At 40.5% G+C, this 21,073-nt stretch overlaps 2 protein-coding genes across 7 annotated transcripts in view; one reads left to right on the top strand and one right to left on the bottom strand.

Annotated features, from left to right (window-relative positions):
- Window positions 1–21,073, bottom strand: part of FBXW2 (F-box and WD repeat domain containing 2) — a 62,011-nt gene that overhangs the window by 14,711 nt on the left and 26,227 nt on the right. For 4 of the 6 annotated variants that reach the window (XM_003407776.4, XM_064291525.1, XM_010587689.3 and 1 more), the window contains one exon: window positions 10,039–18,350. The exons of 1 other annotated variant lie outside the window; for it this stretch is intronic. In XM_003407776.4, the coding sequence (XP_003407824.1) occupies window positions 18,062–18,350 (289 nt within the window). In that variant the 3' untranslated portion in view covers window positions 10,039–18,061. One more of the 6 variants, XM_064291526.1, reaches the window with a different exon arrangement.
- Window positions 19,419–20,079, top strand: LOC100653634 (pterin-4-alpha-carbinolamine dehydratase-like). Its single transcript, XM_064291531.1, has one exon. The coding sequence runs from the start codon at window positions 19,797–19,799 to the stop codon at window positions 19,962–19,964; it is 168 nt and encodes a 55-aa protein (XP_064147601.1). The 5' UTR covers window positions 19,419–19,796; the 3' UTR covers window positions 19,965–20,079.

The raw sequence follows: 21,073 nt of genomic DNA, 5'->3' as shown, positions 1-21,073 counted from the left end.
GCTCTCTAAGCCTCAGCTCTACACATGTTAATTGGGGGTAATACGTTAGATGAGATCTATAGAGTGCCTGGCATATGCTTTGTTGTTGTTGTTAAGTGCCGTTGAGTCAGTTCCAACTCCTAGTGACCCTATGCACAACAGAATGAAAGACAGCCTGGTCCTGTCTTTCATTGCTATGTCTGAGGCCATTGTTGAAGCCACTGTGTCAATCCATCTCATGGAGGGTCTTCATCTTTTTTGCTGTCCCTCTATTTTATCCAGCATAATATCCTTCTCCAGTGACTGGTCCCTCCTGATAATAAACCCAAAGTAAGCGAGATGAAGTCTCACTATTCTTACTTCTAAGGAACACTCTGGCTATATTTCTTTCAAGACAGATTTGTTCATTTTCTGAAAGGTCTTGGTATATTCAATACTCTTCGCTAACACCATAATTCAAATCCATTTATTTCTCTTCTTTCTTATTCATTGCCCAGCTTTTGCGTGCGTGTGAGGTGATTGTGTCAGGCACACCTTAATCCTAAAGGTGATATCTTTGCTTTTTAATACTTTAAAGAGGTCTTTTGCAGCAGATTTTCCCAATGCAAAATGTCATTTGATTTCTTGACTGCTGCTTCCATGGGCATTGATTGTGTATTCAAGTAAAATGAAATCCTGACAACTTCAATATTTTCTCCATTTATCGTGATGTTGCTCACTTCTCTAGTTTTGAGGACTTTTGTTTTTTTATGCTGAGGTGTAATCCATACTGAAGCCTACAGTCATTCATCTTCACTTGTCTGTCAAGTTAGATGTACTGTGATGGCTTGTGTGTTTCTGTGATGCTGGAACCTATCCAGCGGTATTCCAAATACAAGCAGGGTCACCCATGGTAGACAGATTTCAGCAGACCTTTCAGACTAAGACAGACTAGGAAGAAGAACCTAGTAATCTACTTCTGAAAAATACTGGCCAGTGAAAACCTTATGGATAGCAATGGAACATTGTTTAATATAGCGCTGGAAGATGAGCCCCTCAGGTTAGAATGCACTCAAAATACAACTGGGGAAGAGCTGCCTCCTCAAAGTAGAGGTGACCTTAATGATGAGGATGAAGTCAAGCTTTTGGGACCTTCATTTGCTGATGTGGCATGACTCAAAATAAAAAGAAACGGCTGCAAATATCTATTAATAATCAGAAAGTGGAACACACGAAGTATGAATCAAGGAAAATTGGAAGTTGTCAAAATGAAATGGAAGGCTAGAAGGTGAATAAGTTAGACCTTAGTGAGCTGAAATGGACTGGTTGGTATTGGCCATTTTGAATCAGACAATCATATGGTCTACTATGCCAGGAATGACAAATTGAAAAGGAACTGCCTCACAAGCATTGTCAAAAATAACATTTCAAGATCTATCATGAAATACAAAGCTGTCAGTGGTAGGATAATATCCACTGCCTACAAATATTATTCCAATTTACACACCAATCACTAAGGCCAAAGGTGAAGAAATCAAAGATCTTTACCAGCTTCTGCAGTCTGAAATTGATTAAACATGCAATCAAGATGCATTGATAATTAATGGTTATTGGAATGTGAAAGCTGGAAGCAAAGAAGAAGGATTGGTGGTTGGAAAATATGATCTTCATGATAGAAACAACACTAGAGATCACATGAGAGAGTTTTGCAAGACCAAGGACTTATTCATTGAAAATATCTTTTTCAACAACATAACGGCAACTATACATGTCGATCTCGATGGATTGAATACACAGAAATCAAATAGACTACATCTGTGGAAAGATATAATGCAGAAGCTCAGTATCATCAGTCAGAACAAGGCCGGGGCCAACTATGGGACAGATCATCAATTGCTCATATACAAGATCAAGTCGAAGTTAAAGAAATTTAAAACAGGTCCATGAGAGCCAAATACAACCTTGAGTATATCCTACCTGAATTTAGAGACATCTCAAGAATTGATTTGACATATTGAACACTAATGACCAAAGATCAGACTACTTATGGGATGACATCAAGGACATCATGGATGAAGTAAACAAATGGTCTTTTAAAAGACAGATATGAAAGAAAAGATCAAAATAGGTGTCAGAGGAGACTCTGAAAGTTGCTTTTGAACGTAGAGTAGCTAAAGCAAAAGGAAGAAATGATGGAATAAAACAGCTGAACAGAAGATTTCAAAGAGCAGCTTTAGAAAACCAAGTAAAGTATTATAATGAAATGTGCAAAGAGCTGGAGTTAGGGAAGAACAGGCTCAACATTTCTCAAGCTGAAAGAACTGAAGAAAAAATTCAAGCCTCAACTGCAATACTGAAAAATTCTACGACATCAATCTTTCCCTGGTTTTGGAGCTTCTCAGCGCAGGACCCTGGTCCAAAGGATGCGCTCCACTCTCAGGTCTTCTTTCTTGGTGGTGGTTGGGTCCTTTCCTTCTCTGCTTGAATCTCTTTCATATCTCAAAAGAGATTGACTCAAAATACAACTTAGTCCTGCCTCATTAACATACCCCCAAAAACCCAGTGCCCAGGAGTCACTCTTAAACACTACGCCACCAGGGTTTCCACTCATTAACATAACTGCCTCTAATTCTATATCATTAGCATCACAGAGTTAGGGTTTACAACACGTAGAATAATCACATCAAAACATAAAATCGTGGGCATACTGGGAATCATGGCCAAGTTGACACGTATTTTGGGGGGAACACAATTCAATCCATAACAACCACCATCAGGAAAAGGGCTGGTTTGTATTCTTTTCTAAGGTTTCTACTCCTGTGGTAAAAATTAACTAATCAGTGCTGACTGCTGGAAATGGCTGTCCTTGCTTCACTTTGAAGAGGCTACGTGAGTGTTTGTTGGAGGAAGGCATAAATTTTTAACAACTTTTATGGTGACCTAGTCTTTTCTTTTATTCTGTGCTGGGTATGATATCCCTCTAGTAGCACCAGCAGCTAACCATGAAGACAGAATGCCCCCAATTTTTCCCTACGGATTTTCCTTGGAGCTGTATGTTTCATTTTAATCCTATGCATTGATTGTGTTGTTCTATATGATGAAACTGAAAGAGAATCCACAAAAAATCAAAAGGGACACCACAGAAGGCCGAGGGGAGATTACTGGAGATACAATCGCACTTAGATGATCACAGGACTTTTACAATAGTTCCTTATTTTGATAATTGATCTCTACAAGATCTCATCCATGTCACTGGAATCGTTCACCATAAAGTTCAAGAGCTGTTTTGTTTGTTGCGTTGCCCACCTGCTGGTAACATCTCCATTGTAAGAGCTGAAAAGCCCTCCACAGTGATGGCTTCCCTTTCCACACAGCTGATGTGCTGTGTGAGATTCCTCAAAACCGTTGGCTCAGGGAAGTGTCAATTTACTGGGCCAGGATGGAAACATCAAGCCATATATGAAGGTTTGAAATCGGAAACCAAACTCCCAAGAATCCTTTTTCAGAGTTACTGTGTGCATTTCACTTCTTTTTGGAAATTACACTATTCTACAATTTGTACAAAGCATAAAAACCTATCGCTGTCAATTCCAACACATGGCAACCTTATAGGACAGAGTAGAACTGCCCCCACAGGATTTCCAAGGCTGTAAATCTTTACAAAAGTAGATTGCCACATCTATCCCCCGCGGAGTGGCTGGCAGGTTTGAACTGCTGACCTTTTAGTTAACAGCCGACTGCTTAACCACTGCGCCACCAAGGCAAAACATAGAGATGTGTAAACTTACGAGTGTTCAAACCATGATGATTTACAAAACTAGCTGTGGCAAATTTCTGGAAACAGTTTCTGCAGTATTACATTGCTAAAGGGACAGTAGAGGAATCAAGTGGCCCATCACTACCTATTTCTTTGGGTATCCTTCCTGGCACTTTTCTTTGAAGAAAGTTGACATTGTTCAACACGGTCAGGGAACAACCCTCAACGATTGCATCTATGGAGACATGCACAGGGGCCAGTTTGTGCTGCTGAGTGACACTGACGAGATCATGCTTGGGTCAGGCACCAGGACTGGAAGACCATGGTGAGGGAGCTCAGACATTTACAGCCAGATGGGATTTTCCTGGTTAAAACTTTATCTTTCCCAATGTTGTGTTGTTAGCTGCCATCAAGTCAGTTCCGACTCATAGAAACACTACGTACAACAGAACAAAGCACTACCCAGTCCTGCGCCATCCTCACAATCATTGTTACTCTTGAGCCCATTGTTGCAGCCACTGTTGTCTATTCGAATACAAAATTTGAATAGAATTTTATTGAAAACAAAAAAGAACAACATATTTTGCCTATTTTGGGTTCCCCTATTTTTAGGTTCACCATACATTACCTGTTTTTTCATTCTTTTTCCTCTCACACAAATGCAGGTCTTGTGGCAGTTGGTGTTTTCCCCTACCTGTTTGTATTTTGGGGATTGTGGGGATAATTTAAGGTGCCCTGGTGGCACAGTGATTAAAGCCATCAGCTGCTAACTGAAAGGCTGGCAGTTTGAAACCACCAGCAGCTTCACAGGAGAAAGATGTGGCAGTCTGCCTCCGTAGAGATTTATAGCCTCAGAAACCCTATGGGGTCGCTATGAGTCAGAATCGACTCAATGGCAGTGGGTTTGGTTTAGGTTTTGGAGATACTTTAGGAGCCCTGGTGATGCAGTTTTTAAGTGTTCAGCTGCTAACTGAAAGATCAGCGGTTCAAACCCACCAGCTGCTCCATGGAAGAAGGATGTGGCAGTCTGCTTCCATAAAGATTAAACCAAAAAATACCTATTACCATTGGAGTTGATTCTGACTCATAGTGACCCTATAGGATCCATTAAGATTACAGCCTTGGAGACCCTATGGGGCAGTTCTACTCTGTCCTATAGGGTTGCTATGAGTCAGAACTGACAGTGGGTTTGGTTGTTTTTTTTTTTTGGAGGGGTATATTTTGCTACCTATTTATTAAGTATTGTCTGGGTTTTTGGTTTTTTATTTGGTTGCGCTGTGGGAATTCTAAACCATGGAAAAATTATGCTGTCATGACCAATCTGTTCTTCTGTGATGAATTGTGTTTAATGATTTTGTTTTCAAATTCTGGTTGTGTTTTATTATATGTTCCTATATTGATTATAAAGACTCCCATAAGCAATACAATCCAGTCAACCACGAGTTTCCTTGAGCCAGGTAACAAAGGCTAGTGATTTTACAGGATGTCTGCACCTAGAGTCCTCCTCTTAGCTTGAGAACTTTACGGAGGGTTACTTCCTCTGTGAAACCATGGTTATCACCCCTTAAGTAGAACTTCTCCCTTCTTTGTGCTTCTTTCATTACACCTCTTAAGTTTTGTGTGTATTACTCCAGAGAACCATGAGTTCCTGGGAACAGGGACGTTAACACAATCTATCTCTGTATCCTCAAGCCCTAACACAGTGCCTAGTACAGAGTAGGGACCATCTAAAAGGATGTGAGCTAAATGATGCCTGTAGCTGTACCACATAATTAAAGCATGTTCAAATTATTCCAAAAAACAATACATGTTCATTGTAGAAAACTTAGAAAATACCTTTAATCTCATCCTTAAATATACCCACTCTTAACCTTTGATGTATTGCTTTTGATTTTGTTCCTATACATACTTAAAAGATTTAATTTAGATTATTCTGTATGCCATTTTGTATCCTGTTTTTACTACTCATGTTTTTGCATTTCCCCATGTGATTATTCTTCAATATCATCATTTTATATAGTTGCCTATTATTCTAGTGTATGATAAAAGCAACTTCAATACAAAATTAAAGGCATTTCTAAAACAAGGACAAGGTTACCTAGACTGCCTGCTGTCTTAACATGACATGCCCTGTGGTAGCTGAACATAAATTAGAAGGCAATTCCAGTATTAGAACACACTCTGGGTAATTAATGTATTCAATAGCAACAGAATCCCGCCTAACTAGCTACTCTCAAAAATTCCACTAGGTGGCAGAACAGGTTAGACAATAGCAGTGTTTCTCAGCTTATTGGGCATCATTATCACCTGCTAGGCTAGGCTCCACCTGGTCGTTTCTGATTCATTAGGTCTGGGGTGGAGCCCAATAATTTGAATTTCTAACAAGCTGGAGTAGTGGTTAATAGCTACAGCTGCTAAAACCAAAAGGTTGGCAGTTCAAATCCACCAGGTGCTCCCTGGAAACCCAATGGGGCAGTTCAACTCTGTCCTATAGAGTCGCTATGAGTTGGAATTAACTTGAAGGCAACGGTTTTGGGTTTTTTTTTTAACAAATTCCCAGGTGATGCTGATGTGCTAGGACGGGATGACATTTTGAGCACATTGGATTATAGGAAGCCAATGTAGATTAACTCAAGGCCCATTCACCCACACGTCCATCCTCTCCTTAAGTGTACTTTGTACCAGTTCTAAGCAAGACCAGCACAAGAAAGAATAAGACACAGTTCTTGCTCTTGGACTAGTCTGGTGGGGGAGAAAAATGAGAAATAAAGAATATAATGCTTAGTTTAATATTTCTGCTTCTCCACTTCTTCCTTCTGATGTACAGGCTTCATAAGTGTTGTTTTTCTGATTCTCAAATAGACTTCAAGCTTTATGCCCTTACAGCTTGAATGATCAACTATCTCAAGAGTCACCTGACATGGATAAACCTACCAACTAACAAACTCAGCAATGTTTGCTATCCTGTGAAACTTTTCACAGATAGAAGATATCCTCTCTGAATTCACAGAGGCCTAAGATCTAAAAGCATGGGCTGACAACCTCCTCCTTGACTTTGCATTAACAAGTGAAAATAAATTACAGTGTTCTTGGAAACTGCATTGGGTTGCTTTCGGAACTGAGTTCTTATTTGAAATTTCAGTTAATTTTGGAAAAAAACATATTTTGATACAAACATTATTGATCATCTATGATCAATACATTTTAGTTGGAAAAAAGTTTAAATTAAAAATATAGTTCTAAATCTTAACAACAAAAAGACAAATAACCCCATTAAAAAATGGGCAAAGGATATGAACTGGCACTTCACTGAAGAAGACATTCAGGCAGCTAACAGATACATCAGGAAATGCTCACCATCATTAGCTATTAGAGAAATGCAAATCAAAACTACAATGAGATACCATCTCACCCTAACAAGGCTGGCACTAATCCAAAAATTTATTATGTATCCAAATAATAAATGCTGGAGAGTTTGTGGAGAGACTGGTACACTTAATACACTGCTGGTGGGAATGTAAAATGGTACAATCACTTTGGAAATCGATTTGGCACTTCCTTAAAAAGCTAGAAACAGAACTACCACACGATCAGCAATCCCACTCCATGGAACATATCCTAGAGAAATAAGAGCCCTCACACGAACAGATATATGCACACTTAAGTTCACTGCAGCACTGTTTACAATAGCAAAAGATGGAAACAACCAAGGTGCCCAACAACAGATGAATGGATAAATTATGGTATATTCACACAATGGAATACTACTCAATGATAAAGAATAACGATGAATCTGTGAAAAATCTCGTAACATGGAGGAATCTGGAAGACATTATGCTAAGTGAAATTAATCAGTAGCAAAAGGGCTCATATATTGTACAAGACCACTATTATGAGAACTCAAGAAAAGGTTTAAACACAGAAGAAAACATTCTTTGATGGTTACGAGGGTGGGGAGGGAGGGAGAGAGGCATTCGCTAACTAGATAAAAAAAAAAAACTAGATAGCAGGCAAGAATTATTTTACGTGAAGGGAAGCACAACACACAATACAGGAGAAGTCAGCACAACTGGACTAAACAAAAAGCTATGAAGTTTCTTGAATACAACCAAACACTTCAAGGGACAGAGTGGCAGGGGCCTGGGGACCATGGTTTCAGGGGTCATCTAGGTCAACGGGCATCACAAAGTGTATTAAGAAAACGTTTTGCATCCCACTTCAGTGAGTGGTGTCTGGGGTCTTAAAAATATAGTTCTATTATATATGCAGTACCATAGACTTGCTCTGTTTTGAAGTACTAGGTCTTGTTAGACCTACTTTAACGCACAAGGCATAATTTGCAACGTGTCACATTAATTACTGGCATGTAACCAGTGATTGCTTATAGGTTTGCTTAACGCAATCCTTTTTACATAATGAAAAAAATTTCAACACAATCCTTGGGTTGAATTATTTTTTTCTAAGTTGGTGATGCCTAGATCAGTGAAATTTTATTTATGACCATAATTCATCTCAATGTTATCACAAGTACAGTATTAAATATATTAAAACAGGTAACATCCAGCCAGAATTCAAAAGAAATACAAATAAGCCTAAGACAGGGAGCAAAGGCCCTGAGATCGGAAGTGCCTGTTTGAGAAATAGCGAAGAGACTGCTGTGGTTAGAGAAGAAGCAAATAAAAGAGAAATAGACTATACTTTTTTTTATCAGGGATGTAATAGGGGGTTGAGTGTGGAACCTAGAGACTTAGTAAGACAAGGAACAGAGGGGCTCTCAAATCTGCAAACAAAGTAATAGAAATGGGCCAGGGCACAAAAACAAAGTCATTCCCCAGAACAATGGGGCAGGGTATCTAAAAATAGCCAGCAAACTTCTTTAAAGTTACCTTTCAGAAACAGCTAGAGAAAACCAGGCCCAGGGCCATGCGCAGAACATCTACCCGTGTCTGCTGTGTGACCTTCCACCAGCGGCAGTGAGGGGCTATACCCCCAGCTGGGGACTAGAACCTGTAGAGCGAGAGACTGCGCAGGCATGAAACTCCGTAATAAGTCCTGCTAGGAATCCCAGAGGCCTCCAGGACAGGAGCCATCTTGGAAAGCTGCTGCATGCACACCATAGTTAACATATCCCCACCTGTGTCTATGAATATACATGAATCTTTTCCCACCCAAGAACTTTTAAAAACTCAGGCCCCTCTTTTATTCTGTGAGAGGGGGGTAAGCGTTGCTCCAGGCCCTCCTCGTCTCCGCTTGCAAGGCTCTTCAATAAAGCTTTGCTTGTCTGGAAAACTATGTGCCTTACATGCTCATTCTTGACCAGTGAGAGGCAAGAACCTTTTTCCAGTAACAACCACACATAAAAATATTTATCTTCACAAGTTGAAGAAATGTAAATTAAAGCAATCTTTAGATACTGTCTTCAAAGTCTTTATTCCTACTAAATTGGCAAAAATGTTTAAAATAACCAATCAAAACTGGTGATGTGGTGGTAAAACACACACAATTCAGCTGGTGAAAACATAAATCAATTTAACCCATTTGGAAAGTCATATAATAAATATGAAGCAAAGGCATAGGCATGTTTCTTCCTGGACAAAGGTTTCTGGGGAGCCAGCAATGTTCTTTCCTAACTTTGGCAGTGGTTACAGGGGCATCCACTTTATAACTATTTAATAAACCGTGAATATTTAATGCATGCTTCTCTATTACAAAAAATTTTTTTTTCCTTTGCTTTTACCAATAAGTCATCTGTTGGGAATTTGTTCTAAGGAAATATGCAAAGAAATTCTCAGCAGTATTATCTAAAAAACAAAACTGGAAACTACCTAGTTATCCACCAAAACTGGAACGGTTTAGCAAATTATAGTAATAAAGAAGTATTATGGTAATTGTAAAGACTAAAGCACATTTCTGACAGCACAATGACCTGTCATCAGGTAAGTCTATACATGTGTCCATAAAGATTAGAAGACAACATTAAAAATTGTTATGATAAAGGAGCTCCGGCTGATTTTATCCATTAAGTTTTTTTCTTTCCTTTTTTAAATAATACTTTATGGTGTTTTAGGTGAAAGTTTACACAGCAAATTAGGATCCTTTTAACAATTTTTATATAGTTTCATTCCATTGGTTTCAATTTTTACAATGTGTCAGCATTCTCATTATTTCCATTCTGTTTGTTCTGCTTCCATTGATCTAGCTTCCCTCCCCCCACCCCCCACCTCCACCCCCACCCATTCCCTTCTTATCCTTGCTTTTGGGTAAATGTTGACCATTTGATCTCATTTAGTTAATGATATAAGGAAGCACATTACTCATGGATATGATTTTATAAGCCAATTTATTATTTGGTTGAAAGGTGACCTGCAGAAAGCTTCAATTCCAAGTTCAAAGGGTATCTTAGGGAGATAGTCTTCAGGGTTCTCTAGTTTTTATTGGTCCAGGTCTGGCCTTTTTTGGGATTTGAGTTTTGGTCTACATTTCTCTCCCATTCAATCTGGGACCTTTATTGTGTCCCTGGTCAGAACGATCTTGGTAGAGTGTAGCCGGGCACCATGCAGTTCTTCTGGTCTCAGGTTAGAAGAGACTGTGGGCTGTTACTCCCGGGGACTAGTTTCTTCTTTAAGCCTTCAATTTCCTTCATTCTCTTTTGCTCCATATGAGTACAGACCAATAGTTGTATCTTAGATGATCACTTGCAAGTTTTTAAGACCCCAGATGCTACTCACCAAACTAGGATGTAGAACATTATCTTTGTGAACTATGTTATGCCAGATGACTAAGTTGTCCCCTGAGGCTACAGTCCCAAGCCTTTTGGTCCAGTACAGTGATCCTGCAAGTTGTATGGATGAATCTAGGAAGCCTCCGTAACTGTGCCCCTAAGTTTGTTATATATGTGGATATATATGTAGCACGCACAAACATGTATATACATATGCCTATACACACACCTTTACACACACGTGCATTTACTCACATATGCCTTCCTATATACATACATGCACCGTATCTACCTATGTAGCCACACACGTTTTGGCCGTTGTTGAAAATTGTCTATGCTATAGCATTTACTAAAATTGTCCCTTTTTCTCGTGTATTTCTTAGTGTCTTTATTTACCTTGGTCAAGTTGTGCTGACCTCACCCATATTTGGGATTCTCTGTATTTATTATTTTTAGATTACCTTTTTTTTTTTTACCACAAAGAGAACAGAACATGTGGTTAAAATGCAAACAAAGGACAGGAACATCTCGTCTGCAAGATATCTAATCACAATGTGATTATCAAACACTGTGCCCAAGTGTGCTCACAACATTTTAGATGTTTATACCATAGAGCAGAACACGGAAGACTAACAGAAGAACTGTGCGCAACTGATCTTTCATTTTGCTTCAATGTTCTCATAGTCTTGAGTTATTTTTCTTCCAGGTCACACAGCCCTTCATATAATCCATGGAATTTATTGAAATATCTTATTAAAAGCTTAGGGAGTACCATGGTGTTCCTACCCTTTATCTTATAATGATGCTGAAACAAGCTTTCAGCTGAATTTAGAAAACTTATGGATCAAGGGTGAAAGCTAATAGTTCACCAACTGTAAAAGAGACCATGTGATGAAATTGCCAAATGAATTGTTCAATTAGACAAAAATGTTGAGTCAGGTTGAGTGAGAGATGGTGGTCAGAAAAAGTTTTAAAGACAGTGAGAGGTAAATGGTGTCTTAAAAGAATGACCGTAGGAGCTGGTAGAAAAGAACAGGCAGGACTTTCCCATGAGGATAGGAGAATAAGACCCAAAGTACAAACGCAGGAAACGAAAGAAAGCAAAAGAACTGTTTGCCTAGAGTGATGAGTTGGGGCTCAACTCTGTTAAGCAATCTAGACACCCCTGTTAGTACTAGGAGTCCCAAGTTGCTTGAACAGAGGAGCCACATGCTCAAAGCAGTGGTGTGAGGAGACCCCTGGAAGCAGAGTGTAAAAACGCTTGAAAGGCGCACAGAAGAGGTGAAGGGGAAAGGCAGTAGCCTAGATTTTGACTGAAGAGACTTGAAACAGAAAGGGAAACAAAGAAAGGTAAGAAAAATCCAGTTCTATGGGGGTGCTGCAAATAATGTACTTGGCTGCTAACCAAAAGGTTGGCAGTTTGAATCCATCTAGAGGTGCCTTGGAAAAAAGGCTTTGCAATCTATTTCTGAAAAACCAGCCACTGACACCCTATGGAGCACACTTCTACTCTGACCCACATTGGGTTGCCATGAATTGGAATTGACATGTAAAGTGGAGGCTGAAAATCAGGCCCCAGTCTCGACCTTATTACTTACTACTCCTCTAAGCAATTACCTACTTTTCTAAGCCTCAACTTTCTCGTTGTGTAAAACAGGAATGACAATCTGTCCTGTAATAGTGCTGGTGGGAGAAATCAAAGGTACAGGACCATATTTAGTGAGCCTTACAAATTCAAGAATGAACCAACTTGGGGATATGCTAGACAGAGGAGGGCAAGAGAGAAGATGATTTCAAGGTCTTGAGTCTGGATAATGATACCTTTTTTTCCCCATTTTATCTACTCATGAAGGTCAGCAAAATCCCTTTCTTGTATTTTATTCAGAAATTGTTATATTGTTGGACTTACAATTAAAAGCACATAAAAAAAGGTAAGAGAACATAGCCACAAATGGGATAGCTTCGTTTCTAAAGACACATTCTAAAACACTCACTTTTAAAGTTCCACCTGAATTGGTTGGAAAGAAAAAAAAAAAAAAGTATTAACAACAGAATATATTTTTAAGGAAATGTAGCTTTATTACTTTCAAGTACAATCAATAACGTGGGCTTGGCTAACCAAATGTTGCCTAATTGAGGGAACCTGCTTTAATATATAAACGATTTATAGTTAGCACAATCACTCATGGGTAAAAGAATGTTTCTATGATGCATAAAAATAACGTTTCATCTTATAGAGACATCATGTACCACAATCACTCCACTATTTACTTAAGGAATCCCTTCTCCCCGACCCCACAATTCAAATATAAACTTCACCTCATTCCCCCTAGATCACAAAACACATCAAATTAGTAAAACATAAATTGACAATTTTTTACCGTGTTGCTAAAGATGTTGGCTTGGTAATAGAGACCAGTTTTTTCAACCTGAGCATTCTCATCAAGAGTACTAAGTCCAAATTAGGGAAATGTCTGTTCACAATGTCAGTATAAGGATACCAAAAAATTGTGAGCTTGTATCATCTAAATTAATAATCTGCAAGGTTTAAATATGCAAAAACATTCTTATTTGGACACAGCCAGAGAGAGCAGAAGTAACTGCATTCTTTAAGCTGCAATAACTAAGTAGGTTTACATCAGTCAGGATGTAATGTTAACTTCAAGCAATTGAACTGTTCTAGGAAGGGCTGAGGAAGACTGTAAACACACTGAAACAACTTGTTAGCAAAACACCATTTTGCACTAAGCATGATCATTCAGCTTGATTAGGCCGATGGGAGTGGTGCAAAGGCTACCCAGTAAACTAACTGAGGATTTATTCTGAAAAAAGTCACTACCCTTGAGCAGGCACAGGGAACCTCTGATCAGAGACAGCGGTAAAGATGGTAGGTTGGCAGTTTTGTCAAGAATGCTAACCTGTTCTTTTCATCAGGGACTCTATCTGGGGACTGCATAATTCTCAAGAATGCTTTGGTTGTCTTAAAACACTATGGCAAGCACCAGCATAACCAGGTAGAAAGGATGTGTCAAGGGACAGACATAAAGGGCTTCTCCCCTGTGTCCCTAAAGGCAGAGGTGACAGGGTACCTTGCCCTGGATTGCATCCTAGAGTAGTGATGTATACTGCTCACTTTCCTGCACAGAAGGGCAAGTGGTTCATACACCCAGACCCTCAAAAGGCCCACAGGAGAGGGCACTGAGGCTGAAGAGTAACGGTGGGACGATTAACCTCTGGGATCCCAAGAAGCCAAGGCACACAGTCACAATTTCAAGGAGCTGGCTGTGTTTGGCCAAAGCAACGTGTAAAGCCAGACTCTGCCATCCTTAGCTGCTTCTGTTAAGCCAAAATGGACCAAATAGGAACAATTTTTTCATGTTTAAAATAATACTGTTTCCAAAGATATTTCTTTCCCCTCTAAGATGTTTTACAAATTAGAGAAGTAATCATTCCCCTGTGAGCAAATACCAGAATGATTATATACTCCTCGTTCGAACCTTCCTAAGAGTTTTCAGACGCCAGAACAGAGTGATTTTTAAACCACTGAGAATGAAGTACAAACCTTAAATTTTAACAGCAACACTTTCCACCTTCCATTTATGGAAAGCTGTCCACACATGTGTACCTTCCAGTGGGTCCTTTGCAAAGATTAGCCCCTCCAATGGAGGAAGTTGTTTTTCTTATTTCTCTGACAGGTCTAAAAGATCAGGTTAGGGCCAGTTTTATAACACTTATAACTTCAAATAATGGGGCGGGAAAGGGAAAAAGTCTGCTAAAATCCTCACCCCCACTGAGCAATCCTAGGCCCGTCTCACCTTGGAGCCTGAAGTTGTTATGGCACCCTTTACTGACCAGAGAGGTAAGAAGCCCTTCACTTCCATCAAAATACAAAGCTACCCAAGAAATCCAATGTTCATTAAAAAAAATAGGGTCTATATCATGGTTTCAGGGGACATCTAAGTCAATTGGCTTGAAAAAAATCTATTAAGAAAACATTCTGCACCCCACTTTGGAGACAGCGGCTGGGGTCTTAAACACTAGCAAGCAGCCATCTAAGATGCATCAATTGGTCTCAACCCACCTGGAGCAAAGGAGAATGAAGAATACCAAAGACACAAAGTAATTATGAGCCCAAGAGACAGAAAGGGCCACATAAACCAGAGACTACCTTAGCCTGAGACCAGAACTAGATGGTGCCCGGCTACAACCGAAGACTGCCCTGATAGGGAACACAACAGAGAACCCTGAGGGAGCAGAAGAGCAGTGGGATGCAGACTCCAAATTCTCATAAAAAGACCAGACTTAATGGTCTGAGACTAGAAGGATCCCGGAGGTTATGGTCTCCAGATCTTCTGTTAGCCCAAGACGTGAACCATTCCCAAAGCCAACTCTTCAGACAGGGATTGGACTGGACTACGGGACAGAAAATGATACTGGTGAAGAGTGAGCTTCTTGGACCAAGTAGACACATGAGACTATGTGGGCAGCTCCTGTCTGGAAGCGGCACAAAGGGTCAGAAGCTGGCTGAATGGAAACGAAAATAGAGAGTGGGGGGAAGGAGTGTGTTGTCTCATTAGGGGGAGAACAACTAGGAGTACACAGCAAGGTGTATATAAATTTTTGTATGAAAGACTGACTTGATTTGTAAACTTCCACTTAAAGCACAATAAAAATTAAAAAAAAAATGGGGTCTATATGTTCATGACTTAGAAACTTTCAGAAACAAGAATATTCATAAGAGAAGAGACAAAGGCAATTCCCTCGCCTCTAAGCTGGAGAAGCAGAAGTCAGTGTGTGGGGAAGGTAGCCCCCTCCCTGAATAAAAGGAGATTAAGGAGCTACGGCTCTAATTTTCTCCTCCTCACTCCCTCTACGATTCCCTCTTCATCTTTTTAATGAATTAGTTTTCCATTTTTAGAAAAGCTGGCAATATTATGAATAAACTCAACATCTGCAAAGCAATTCAATAAAATGCTCAGGTGAAATAAAGGCTCTGTGAGAATGAAGAATTAAAGTTATGATTTTAACCACTGTCCCAAGTACTGCTATCAAAATCCATCTGCACCAAGCACCACCCTGATGAGAACTTGGGTATTCACCACTGAACAGAGGCAGCATGGACAGGGACGTAAGTTTCAATTTTGTAATTTGTAAATTTTTTTCCACACAAATGACTAAAATTATAATTACTTGTCCTTTGAAGCTACTGCAAAGTGAGGTGGGGATAGGCAAGGTCATTAGACCAGTAATCTTCAGTTATTTATTCAGTCTGGATGAAGGGGAAAAAATAATTTGCTCTCATCGTTGCCCTAAGTCTCTTGCAAAAGAGATTCCAGCTATAATTCTGATTCCACTTCTAGGAGGACTAAGCAGAGCTCATACGCAGAACTCAATGTGAGATGGATTAAATCCAGATGTGGAGGGTGAGGAAGATCTTGTTTTCTCATATGTACTTAATCCCCTTGCAGTCTCAACACATATATTAACTAAACCAACCCCCAAACCAAAACCACTGCTGAAGAGTCGATTCTGACTCAGTGACCCTATAGGACAGAGTAGAACTGCCTGATAGAGTTTCCATGGAGCGCCTGGCGGATTCGAACTGCTGACCTCTTCGTTACCTGCTGCAGCACTTAACCAATACGCCACCAGGGTTTCCAAACCAACCACTGATTTCCTAAAATACTAACTTTACAGCACCCAGAGGTCCACTGTCAAGCTTTATGCTAGTGAAGACTCTGTGAGACCTGGGTCCCCACAACAGTTAACTTCAATTCAGCTCTGCCAACAACTCTTTCTTCCATCTGTAAAAATGGATATGATTTATAATAGAGTCAGCAAGAGGCAGTAACTCATATTCCAAGGCAGAGGCTCTCACTGAGGTTCCAGTTCTTGTGTTCACCAGTCAACTACTTTCCTATATGTCTGTGACTGAAATCTGTCCCTCTTACTCCCTTGTAACACAATGGGAAACAGCTGAAGGTAAGTGAGGGGTTTTTCTACTGGCTGCTCCAACTACTCTCTCCCTAAAGTTTTTAACAATTGAGTCAAAGCATTTCCATTGCTAAATACAGAATTACCTACCAGGAGCAAGAGGGTGGAGGACCCAAACTGAAAGCCCTTAGGCATGTTTTGTTTAGCCCACCATTTTAAATTATCTTCAATGAGCTGTCAACGTTTTTAAAAATCGAAACATTTCCAATAAAAAAATCTCTATTTCTCATCCTTCCTGAAAAAAATTAGAAGACCTGCCAACACTGGACTCCTTTCTGCCTAATGATAAACAGCTAGAGCCCAGTAACAGCCTGCCTCAGATAAGCTTTCCATGGCTCAGCACAATCCTATCCAGCATTTTTGTTCCCTTCATGGTTCCCTTAGGCATTTGCTTTGTGAATCTTAATCTAGGACAGTTTCCTCATTTTAAAGATGAAGAAAATGAGGGGCTAGGGAGGAAAAGCTAACCTGCCCCAAGCCACACATCAAGTTAGAGACAATGGAGGAAGGTAAGTCGGGTTCTTTCTAATATAGTACACTGCCTCTCTAGAGAACCATCATTCCTATCAGCATTTCTCTCATCAATTACTTAAATTTGCCAATCTGTTGTATTTTCTACATTCCCCTTTTATCCACCCTTTTCCTATAGTTGATTTCCTTATACGTAACAACTTTTATCAGTGATTTCGTTTAAATGTTATCTCCAACCCAAACAAAACAATGAATCAGGGATCAGACAAAACTGCAATACCACCTTTTCCACACTTCAGGAGACCCAGTACTTGAAGGAATCTTAGAAATCACTTAGGTTAACACCTAGCTTTAAAGACAGTAATGCCTGAAGTCACCGAATTCCTAAGTACCAGAGCCAGTCTCCAATTTTCCAGTTCAATTGTTTTTTTTTACTGTATCGTGTCACCTCTGTGCTGTCACCCAGGCTGTGGGGGACCAAGAAACAGCTTCCTCTATATAGGAACAAAAATTACACAACTCCCTCACATCTCAGACATGTGTAATCCTGACTCTATCAAGAACTGGGGTTTTCAATGAGTTATAACAATCAATTTACAGAGCTGGATTTGCACTGGAAGACAGACTTTCTTTAGAACTGGTATTTGGTGGAGAATTTATAAATGTCACAGGACTCCGTGGTCTTTGTAACACTGGCTCTTGTAAAAATCTAAGCCCCATGTGTGAGAAGTTGCTGTAACATCATAGCACCTTTAACTTTGAAAGAAAAAAAGGCTATGGTAAAAAGCTTTAATAACAGTGTAATTTTATAGGCAACCAATTAGCAGATTAATGAACCAATTTAATGTCCTTTACTTAAAAACCATGTTCTTGTCAAGAAAGGTGAACCCAAATTGCATCCTCTTATACTGATCAATATAACTAAGTACAAATGAAGTCAATGGTGTACCCCCAAGAGCATGCTGCATTGTATGTAAATAAAACAAGCCCTCCCCCACCCCGAGCCCTGGCCCTCTGGCAAACAAAGATAAATGATTGTGCACTGCGTGATGATACCGTTAGGTGAGAACTTTGGTTCATGCAGTCAGCTGCCACTGAGGTTGCACTCAAAACCCGCAGCCCTGGCACCCAAAGTCAGTCAGCGGTGGTGGCTTGTGGCATCAGCCGTGCTCCTTCCACAACACCAGGTGAATACTGTGGTCAGGCATGCTGGTAGCAAAGACCAAGCCTGTGTCATTGTGCCCATCCAGTCCATTCAGCCAGGATGCTTCGCCTGCCAGAAAGCTTGAGCCTCTCTTTGATTTCCTGTACTCTGGCAGAGGCCAGCGGCTAATCAGGCTCTCTGTCCGCAAATCCATGATGTACAGGTAGCGGTTGTCAAACAGCAGGGCAAAGATCTCTCCAAAGCCAAGCAAGGCCAAGTTTGCTATCTCAGGAGTCTTGATGACCCTACAAGGATGACAGTTAGGGACGATGAACCAGAGAGCAACTTTACTTCCTATGTTTATGCTATTGTAATCTTTTCTGGAGACTTCCACTGAAAACCAATATAAAATTCAAGAAAATTTAGAGAGTTAAATGAATGTTTTTGATAAAAAGGAAAATATGACAAAAAGCTCGTCTGCTTAAAAAAAAAAAAGGTGGTGGGGGACCCCTTCAGTCGATAACATAAGCATGTAAGGGGAAAGGAAGGCAGTGTTTGATGAAAGTTTATAAAAAGCACAAAATATCCCAATATCCAGACTAGAAAGGATCTTACAGATTATCTAACAGCCTCATTTTTAAGATGCAGAAACTGAAGCCCAGGCAGGATAAATACTTTGACTAAGGTTTCACAACTAGTAAGTTACCAGTTAGACCTAGAATGTAAGACTCAACTATTTTCACTAGGTAAAAAGACTTACTGGTCAAATCTTAGGATACTAGAATAATGGGGAACATCCTGAAGCCCAGAACAAACTCTGAATACCAAGTGAATGAAGTGTTAGTCCACCTAGCAGGTAACAAACACATGGATTTCTCTTTAAAAATAGTAGAGGCTGAAAATATTAGAAGTTTCCCAAATCGTTCGGAAAACATTTACTAATACAAGATTCATAAGAAGTTAAGAGAAAAATACAGGACTCAGGAGGACAGCCTTAACCTTCTCAGGTTGGCAGTTTCCAAACATCAACAACAGAGGCACAAAATGGGAAAGACTGATTAAATAAATGCACAAATAAAAAAAAAACTTAAAAAACTCACGAAACTTAGTTTTTGTTATCTGCAAGTTTGTTATTGTTGTTAGTCGCCATTGAGTTGATTCCAACTAATGACCCCATGTGCACAGAGCAGAACTGCTCCATATGGTTTTCAAGGCTATTCTTTCAGAAGCAGATTACCAAGGTACCATTTAGGTGGGTCTGAACCAACAACCTTTCAGCTAGTAGTTGAGAGCTTAACCATTTGTTTCCACCCAGGGATTCCTATCTGCAAGTTTAGTGAGGCAAAAGGTTGACAAGAAAAGTTGATGTGGGAGGTGGGCCTGGAGGCAGCCCAGGCATGCCCTGCTAGGCCACTGCCCAGTGCGCTCAGCCTCGGAGCTCACCTCTCGGCAGGCCACCTGCTTCTTGCCCGTGACCTGCCATGCTCAGACATGGCCAGCAAAGCATACAGGGAAAGTGCTGAGGAGAGGAAGCAATTGCTGCCAAACCTGAGGGCTGTGGGGTGTTATGAGCACCACTTGCCCATGACCTGCCATGCTCAGACATGGCCAAGAAAGCATACAGGCAAAGTGCTGAGGAGAGGAAGCAATTGCTGCCAAACCTGAAGGCTGTGGGGTGGAATGAGCTGGAAGGCCGTGATACCATCTTTAAGCAGTTCCATCTCTAAGACTTCAATAAGGCTTTTGGGTTCATGACAAGGGTGGTCCTGCAGGCTGAGAAGCCAGATCACCATCCTGAATGGTTTAACATGTACAGCAAGGTCCACATCATCCTGAGTACCTGTGAGCGTGCAGGCCTTTCAGAGCAGGATATAAACCTGGCCAGCTTCATCGAACAACTAGCCGCGTCCATGACATAGGCCCTGTCCCCTTCCTCTTCTAATTCCTCAGGAGAAAGGCACGGCTGAATTGGGAATCCACGGAGGGAGCTGGGGGGCCCTTGGTTCCAAGGCCTTGCTGAGTCACCACTGCCAAGTCCACCCTGCCGCCTCTGATTGGGTGTGAGTCCTTGCTGTGGTAAGGAGAGGGCCCCTTCACTGACCTTTTACCCTATGCCACGCTCTTCATCCTTGGGGCCCTGTTATGTGTACAGTAATTTGAATAAGCTCTTACCTTTCTTTGCAACTTCCCAGCAAGTCATGATTTTCTTTCCCACCTGCACCCTTTGATTCATTTCCCAAGAAGCTGTGACAGGAGGGGACATGAAGTCTTATCTTAGAAACCAGAACCCTAAAGTAAACCCCATCCTAAGTGATGGAAACATGCTTTCGTGCCTCAAATAAACCTATCCTATCACTCAAAAAAAAGAAAAGTTGATGTCCTCTTTAGAGGTACCTGGAAAAGAGCTATGAGACAAGGGATGTACAATTGTGCTCTACGACATTATGGTGGGCCCCATGAGGAGGCAAGCTTAGTGTATGTTTTATCAAGAACACTACCAAGTTACTGTATGTTCAAGAGGTCAATCAGAATGGGGAGGGTCTGGTAACCAGAACAAGTAAGAAACAGCTGAAGGATACTTCGCTGAGGGAGGAAGGACTACTGGCAGGGTCAGGGAAACTATACATGACCGTCACCTTTAAATAGTGAAGGATGTGTAAGAGAGGAGGTCAGACATTACCAGCTCTAGAAGGCAGAACCAGGATCAAAGAGAAAGAGTCACACAGAGGATTTCTGCTTGATATCAGGAAAGGAGAAGACATTTATTTTTTACTGAACATCTACAAGGTACCATGCACTGAACTTCATAATTAACATATTATCTCAATCCTCACAACTGGGAGAGGCAGAGGCACATTATACAAGTGCCATGTTTACATAGTTAACATGCTGCAGATCTATCATTTGAGTTCAGATCTGTCTGACTTCAGAACCCATGCTCTGTTCTCTGCATTCAACTGTTTCCTACGAGGAAGGCAATGACCATCTCCAGTTGATATGTACAGCTCTTCACTGAATGAATGGATAA

This window comes from Loxodonta africana, chromosome 9 (genome assembly GCF_030014295.1).
Source record: "Loxodonta africana isolate mLoxAfr1 chromosome 9, mLoxAfr1.hap2, whole genome shotgun sequence".
Lineage (NCBI taxonomy): Eukaryota > Metazoa > Chordata > Mammalia > Proboscidea > Elephantidae > Loxodonta > Loxodonta africana.
The sequence above is the reverse complement of the archived record's forward strand: the minus strand, read 5'-3'. Positions and strand labels throughout refer to the sequence as shown.

Excerpts from the sequence above, each read along its gene's own strand:
- LOC100653634 (XM_064291531.1), top strand. The coding sequence starts at position 19,797 with ATGACAAGGGTGGTCCTGCAGGCTGAGAAGCCAGATCACCATCCTGAA.